Source organism: Penaeus vannamei, chromosome 18 (genome assembly GCF_042767895.1).
Source record: "Penaeus vannamei isolate JL-2024 chromosome 18, ASM4276789v1, whole genome shotgun sequence".
NCBI classification, from domain to species: Eukaryota; Metazoa; Arthropoda; class Malacostraca; order Decapoda; family Penaeidae; genus Penaeus; species Penaeus vannamei.
Window position 1 is genome coordinate 33,532,239 of NC_091566.1, and position 7,500 is coordinate 33,539,738.

General features: G+C 43.4%; 1 protein-coding gene across 2 annotated transcripts in view; it reads left to right on the plus strand.

Annotated features, from left to right (window-relative positions):
* Positions 1-7,500, plus strand: part of LOC113809698 (kinesin-like protein KIF26B) — a 92,556-nt gene that overhangs the window by 5,343 nt on the left and 79,713 nt on the right. For both annotated transcript variants that reach the window (XM_070133164.1, XM_070133165.1), the window contains exon 3: positions 6,470-6,664. In XM_070133164.1, coding sequence (XP_069989265.1) covers positions 6,470-6,664 — 195 coding nt within the window. The remainder of the gene's footprint in view (positions 1-6,469; positions 6,665-7,500) is intronic.

Genomic DNA, 7,500 nt, shown 5'->3' on the forward strand with positions numbered 1-7,500 from the left:
GGTGGGTGTGGATATGTGTGGGGGAGGGAGGGGGCGGGGAGGGGGAGTGGGTTTGTGTGGATGTGTGTGGGTGTGTGGGGGAGGGAGTGGGGGGGAGGGAGTGGTTTGTGTGGATGTGTGTGGGGACAGGGGAGGAGTGGGGGGAGGGAGTGGGTTTGTGTGGATGTGTGTGGGGAGAGGGGGGAGTGGGGGGAAGGGAGTGGGTTTGTGTGGATGTGTGTGGGGGAGGGAGTGGTGTATGAGTGTATCTGTAGGGGAAGGTGTGGGTGTGTGGAAGTGGGTGTGTGAGTGTGTGGAAGAGGAGTGAGTGTGTGTGGATGTGTGTGTATGGGGAGGAGTGGGTGTGTGTGTGGATCTGGGTGTGTGGGGGAGGGAGTGGATGGGTGAGGATGTTTGTGGGGGAGTGGGGGTGGGTGTGTGTGGATCTGGGTGTTTGGGAGAGGGAGTGTATAGGGTGTGTTGGAGGGAGTGGGTGTGTGGGTGTGAGTGTGTGGGGGAGGGAGAGGGTGTGTGGGTGTATGTGTGTGGCCGTGTGGATATTCCGAGTGGGGGAGGGTGTTGGTGTGTGTGTGTAGGTTACTGGCTTTAAGGGGAATAGGTAAGAGTGTATGAAAGGGAGGGTAAGCGTGTGTGGGTTCCGATCGTGTAAGTGGGAAGAGAAATACGTGTACGTTTGTGTGAAGATGTGTTCGTATGCGGGAGGTGTGTGTGTGTTTGAGTGAGGGTGTATGCGTGTTAGTGTGTATGTGTGTTTGTGAGTGTGTGAGTGTATATGTGTGTGTGTGTGTGTGTGTGAGTGTATATATGTGTGTGTTTGTGTGAGTTATATGTGTGTGTGTGTGTGTTTGTGAGTGCGTGTGTGTTTGTGTGAGTGTATATGTGCGTGTGTGTGTTAGTGAGTGTGTGTGTGTTTGTGTGAGTGTGCATGTGTGTTTGTGTGTGTGTGTGTGTGTATTTGTGTGTATATATGTAAACATGTTTTATTTTCGAGTTTATGTGTAAACCCTAGTGCATTTTCCAGTTTTCTTCCCTTCATAAATGTTGCTCACCACCTCCCCCCGCCCTCCACCCCCACCCCCCACCCTCTTTCTTCTTCCGGCCAAACTCTTGCCTTCCATCAACATATTCTTCCACATGGAAGCCATTTCCTCCTTTTTTTCTTTATACATTTTCTTTCATCCTCAACGACTAGTCTTCTTCTTCTCCTTCCATTTCCCTCTCTTCTCTCTACTTTCTCCTTCTTCAACTTCTGTCTCATTCTCACTCTTTTCTTTTCCTTTCACCTCCTCTTTCTTATTAACCTCTTCTTTTTTTCTATCTCTTTCATATCTTTCTTCCTGTCTTCCATCTCCTTTCTTCCCTTCCTTCATTTTAACTTTGCTCTCTGACGATCTAATAATTCTTCTCTTTTTTCATATTTTTTATCCTCTTCCACCTTCTCTTTTTTTTCTCTGATTATCTCTTTTCCTCTTCCTCCTCCTTTACCCCCATCCTCCCTCCTTTTCTCTTCGACCTCTTCCATTTTCCTCTTCTTTTTCTCGTATTCCATATTCATCTTCTTCCTTTCCCCCTATTCCGCTTCCTCTTTCTTCGTCCTCTTCCTCCCTCTCCGTTTTCTTTCTATCCCTCTATTCCCTGGTCTCCTTCCTTTCTTCTTTTTCCTACCTACTCATTTCTCTTCCTCCTCACCTTCTTCCTCCCGCTTCTTTTCTTCCTATCCCACCTATTCTCTTCTCTCCTCTCCTTCTTCCTTCTCCTTCCACTCCTCCACCCCTCCCCCTTCCCTCCCGCTTCCCTGTCTCAGCGCATGCCAATCATCCTTCATCCTTTTAGTCACTGCGCTTCCTTAGGAGTACGAGAAGGAACTCCTACGTGGTATCCTGCTGGGGTCCTTTGGGGTCCTTTTGAGGGGGGGGGGGGAGGAGGGGAGGGTCCGTGGCCAAGGGATTTAAGAGGATTTCAAGAGGACAAGCTGGGCGTGGGGAGGGATTTATAGAGGCCGGGTAGGGGAGGGGGGAGGGGGAAGGAGGGAAGAAGCAATTAAGGAGGGGGGAGAAGGAGTAGGGGAGAGGGGGTAAAGGGAGTAGTGGGTGGGGAGGGGTTTGGGGATGGAAGGAAGAAGGAAAGATGGAAGACTTGGGGGGGTCAAAGGGGGTAGGAGGAAGAAGATTAAGAATATAGCGAATGGAGGAGGGAAGGGGGAGGGCGGATGAGGAAGAAAACTAAAAATAAAGCGAGAGGAGGAAGGGAATGGGGGAAATAAATAGGAATTAGGAAGCAAAGACAATGAGGAAGAAGGAGGAGTAAATACATCAAGGGTGGGAGGCGGGACGGGAAGGATAAGAGGAGAAGGAGGAGGGGGGAAGAGGGGGGGCGGGGGGAGCACCGACCCTGAGGGATAACTTTGCACACTCAGGGTCCTCATGTCCCTCGTAACTTTTTCAAGCTAAGTTTCTAGGGTGTCATTCAGTGACCCCCACCCCCCTCCACCTCTGTCCCTCACGCCACTTCCCCCTTCAATCTTCCTTCCTCATTTGTCTCCCCTCCTCTGTTCTCCTTACCCTTCATCTTCATCTTCTTTTTCTCTCTCTCTCTTTCATTCTCTCTTTCTCTCTCTCTCTCTCTCTCTCTCTCTCTCTCTCTCTCTCTCTCTCTCTCTCTCTCTCTCTGTCTCTCTCTCTCTCTCTCTCTCTCTCTCTCTCTCTCTCTCTCTCTCTCTCTCTCTCTCTCTCTCTCTCTCTCTCTCTCTCTCTCTCTCTCTCTATCTCTGTCTCTCTCTCTCTCTACTTCTTCTCTGTCTCTCTCCCTCTCTCTCTCTCTCTCTCTCTCTCTCTCTCTCTCTCTCTCTCTCTCTCTCTCTCTCTCTCTCTCTCTCTCTCTCTCTCTCTCTCTCTCTCTCTCTCTCTCTCTCTCTCTCTGTGTGTGTGTGTGTGTGTGTGTGTGTGTGTGTGTGTGTGTGTGTGTGTGTGTGTGTGTGTGTGTGCGTGTATGTGTGTATAGTAAAGACATTTGAGCAATTAAGATCTAAAAGAAAAAAACAAGGTAATTCAAACGACAATATACTTATATCAATTGATACATAAGGGATCAGACAGATAAATCAATCAATCAATAAACAAATAAAAACAATAATAAATGGATAAAAAACAAATCAAGGAAAAACACCGATACGAGAAGTACCCCTCCCCCCCCATCCCACCCCACACCACCCCCCTGTCCTCCTTCAACACGCATGACAGACAGACACATAATTACCCTTGCACTTGTTAGAATTCAGGGTCCTTGACAGCGTGGGAATATTGCAAACATGAGAAGTGTAAGATGATTTTCATAATTTTCTTCTTCTCTCTTTCTTTCTTTTTCTCTTGACATTATTTTTTTCTATCTTTGTTTCTTTTCTTTCCTTTTCCATTTCATTTTGTTAGTTTTCTTTTTCTTTCTTTCTTTCTCTCTTTCGTAACTTCATTCTTTCTACCTCTGTTTTTTCTTATTTTTTCTTTTCCATCTAATTTTGTTAGTTTCTTTCTTTTTCTCTTTCGTAACTTTATTCTTTCCAACTTTTTTTCTATTTTTTTTATCTCATCTTGTTAACTTCCTTTTTCTTTCTTCCTTTTTTCTTAACTTCATTCATTCGATCTTTGTTTTTTTCTTATTCTTCTTTTCCATATCATTTTGTTTCATTCTGTCTTTCTTTTTTGCTTACTTTCATTTATTCTTTCTTTTTTTATTACTTTCATTTATTCGTTCTTTTTTTATTACTTTCATTTATTCTTTCTTTTTTGCTGACTTTCATTTATTCTTTCTATTTCTCTCTCTTTTTCTTTCTTTAAGCGAGCTTGAATTCATGTTATGTTTTTTATGGGAGAGATTCTTCAGACAGAAATTTGGAGGAAAGTTATTCAGAGTCTTAATTAAAAGTTTATAGGAAAGTGTCATAACTGTTTTAAAATAGACAGGTAAATAGATAGATATACATACACACACGCGCGCCCACAGACAAACACACACGCATAGACGGGGAAAGAGAGAGAGAGAGAGAGAGAGAGAGAGAGAGAGAGAGAGGGAGAGAGAGAGAGAGAGAGAGAGAGAGAGAGAGAGAGAGAGAGAGAGAGAGAGAGAGAGAGAGAGAGAGAGAGAGAGAGAGAGAGAGAGAGAGAGCACTAGAAAATTATAGAATTAGCTTCAGAACCATCACATCATCTCTCTCTTCCTCCCTCCTCTTCTCCCTTTCTCTCATTCCTCCTCTCTCTTTCTCCTCCCTTTTCTCTCTCCCTGTCTCTCCAACTTCCTTCCTATCTCTATTTCTTTCCTCCCCTTTCTCATTCCCTGTCTCTCCAACTCCCTTCCTGTTTCTCTCTCTCCTTCCCTTTCTCACTCCGTCTCTCCAACTTCCTTCCTACCCCCCCTTTCTCTTTTTCCTCTCTTTCCAACTTTCTCTTCAACTTCCTTCCTATCCCCCCCTCTCTCTCTCTCCCTTCTCTTTCCTCTCTCTCCAACTTCCTCCCTATCCCCCTCTCTCCCCCCCCCTTTCTCTTTCCCTGTCTCTCCAACTTCCTTCCCATCCCTCTCTCTCTCTCTCTCCTCCCCTTTCTCATTCCCTGTCTCTCTAACTTCCTCCCTATCCCTCTCTCTCTCCCTCTCTCTTCAACTTCCTTCCTATCTCTCTCTCTCTCTCTCCCCGCCCCTTTCTCTTTCCCTTTCTCTCCAACTTCCTCCCTACCCCTCTCTCTCCAACTTCCTTTCCATCCCTCTCTCTCTCTCCTCCCCTTTCTCACTCCCTGTCTCTACAACTTCCTTCCTATCCCTCTCTCTCCAACTTCCTCCCTATCCCTCTCTCTTCAACTTCCTCCCTATCCCTCTCTCTCTCTCCTCCCCTTTCTCATTCCCAGTCTCTTCAACTTCCTTTCTATCCCTCTCTTTCCAACTTCCTTCCTATCCCTCTCTCTCTCTCTCTCCCCCCTTTCTCTTTCCCTTTCTCTCCAACTTCCTCCCTACCCCTCTCTCTCCAACTTCCTTCCTCTCCCTCCCTCTCTCTCCTCCGCTGATAGACACCTCCTTATCCCTAACAACGAAGTCTCCAAGAACAGATGTGTCAAGAGGAAATTCCAAGATTTCTCCTTAATAGAGTGTCTGGGTCTTAATAGCCAAGTCTTCGTCCCAGTCACAGTGTGTCTATCCAACCTGCCTGGACATCGATGGCTTTGCTTGTGTCTGGCTGCGCTTAGTGTCTGTTGCTGTGTCTGTGTCTCTCCCTTTATTCTTTGTTTGTGTGTTTGTTTGTGTGTCTGTCTGGTGGTCTTATTGTTTGTTTGTCTATTTTTTTCTTGTTTCTTCGTCTGTATGCTTGTTTGTATGAATGACTATCTATCTGTCTGGCTGTCTGCCGATCTATCTGTCTGTCTGTCTGCCTACCCTTCTATCTCTCTATTCATCTATCTATGTCTGTTTATTCATCTCTCTATTTTATATCTATCTATATATCTATTTTATATCTATCTATATATCTTGTATATACATAGATATATTATATCTATCTATCTCATATCTACCTATCTGTCTTATATATATCTACTATACTTCATATATTTCATATATCTATCTATCTTATATCTTCATACTCATCTATGAGCGGTATGTGCAAATAGACATGTGTATTAGATAAACCCTCACTTTTGTATATGTAAGAAAACCTTTAGAAACACTAAATTACTTTTAACCGCTTTACAATCGTAAACATACCTACACTTCCCAACAAACAGACATTCCACCCCATCATCTTAATTACAAATACATAATCCGTTATGAAATTATGAAATTACAAAAATATTTAATTCATCATCAGTACAGAATTGCAAAATATTTAATTTGTCATAACTACAAAATAACAGAATATCTATTTTTTCTTCATAATTGCAAAATTACCAAATATATCATTCTTCAACATGATTAAAAAATAAATGCGTCATCATAATTACAAAATAAGTTCATCACACTTACAAAATAAGTTCATCATCACACTTACAAAATAAATTCATTATCATAATTGCAGTCATTACTGTCACAAAATAAACTCATCATTTTGATATAAAAAGTCATTATAATTACAAAATAAATTCTACATCGCAATCACAAAATAAGTCACAATATAAAATATATCTCAGAATAAACTCATAATCCCAAACACCAAATACCACAAACATCACACCATCATTCCCTACCCCCTACCCCCATCCCCCTTATCTCTGCCTCCCCACCCCCGTGCCTAAACCCACCCCACACCCCTTTCCCCCTCAAACATCACACAATCACCTCCCCCCCCACCCCTACCCCCTCATTTCCCCCTTAACCCCCTAACACCCCTTCCATGGCTCACCCACCACCCCTTTTCCCCACCATGGCTCACCCCCCTCCCCCCACACACCCCCACACCCAACACCCCAACTAACACGAACCCTCTTCCCACCCCCAGGCCAGAGCTACACGATGCTGGGCGGCGGAGAAACCTCGCATAGCCTCGGAGTGATGCCTTCTGCGGTGTGGTGGCTCTACAAGGCCCTCGAAGACCACAGGGCCAACACAGGGGCACGCTTCTCCGTCAGGATCTCGGCGCTGCAGATTGCCCCGGGGGACGTGGTCACGGACCTGCTGGCCCCGTACGCACAGGGTGGGTGACTGGGTCCTCGTCTTTGGTGTTGTTTTGGGTTTGTTTGTATATTGAGTTTTAAGTTTGTTTGTCTGTTTTGTGTTATGAGTTTTTTTTTATCTCTTTTATCTTATTGTTTATCTATTATATTTATTTCTATTTTATTATATTCATTTTATTGTTTATCTATTTAGTCAACTATTTATTCATTCATTTATCTATCTATTTGTTGTTGTTTTTATATATTACCTTTGGAATATCTATGTATTTGTTTATCTATTTGTTATTTTCTCTATCCATGCATTTATTTGATTATTCATGCACCTCTCTGTTTATCTATTCCTTTATGTATCTATTTTACCTCTTTATTGAGTTACATATCTATGTATAGTTTTTTTCCTTTTCTCTCTATAATTTTTTTCATCGTTTATCCTTTTTTTTTGGGGGGGGGGTAGTTTGTTAGTGTACTAGGTTATTTATTTCTATTTGTTTATTCATTCATTCATTTTTTCCTTATTTTCTATTATATCTTTATATATCTATTGATGCATCTAAACTTTTTTTCTCTCTCTGAGTTTGCTTCTCTTTCTCTCTCCTAGAGAAAAATAAAAAAAACAAAGGAACAGAGGAACAGTGAAAGGCAAATCCATCAACATAAGTCTAGGCAACACGAGAGAGAGAGAGAGAGAGAGAGAGAGAGAGAGAGAGAGAGAGAGAGAGAGAGAGAGAGAGAGAGAGAGAGAGAGAGAGAGAGAGAGAGAGAGAGAGAGAGAGAGAGAGGAGAGAGAGAGAGAGAGAGAGAGAGAGAGAGAGAGAGAGAGAGAGAGAGAGAGAGAGAGAGAGAGAGAGAGAGAGAG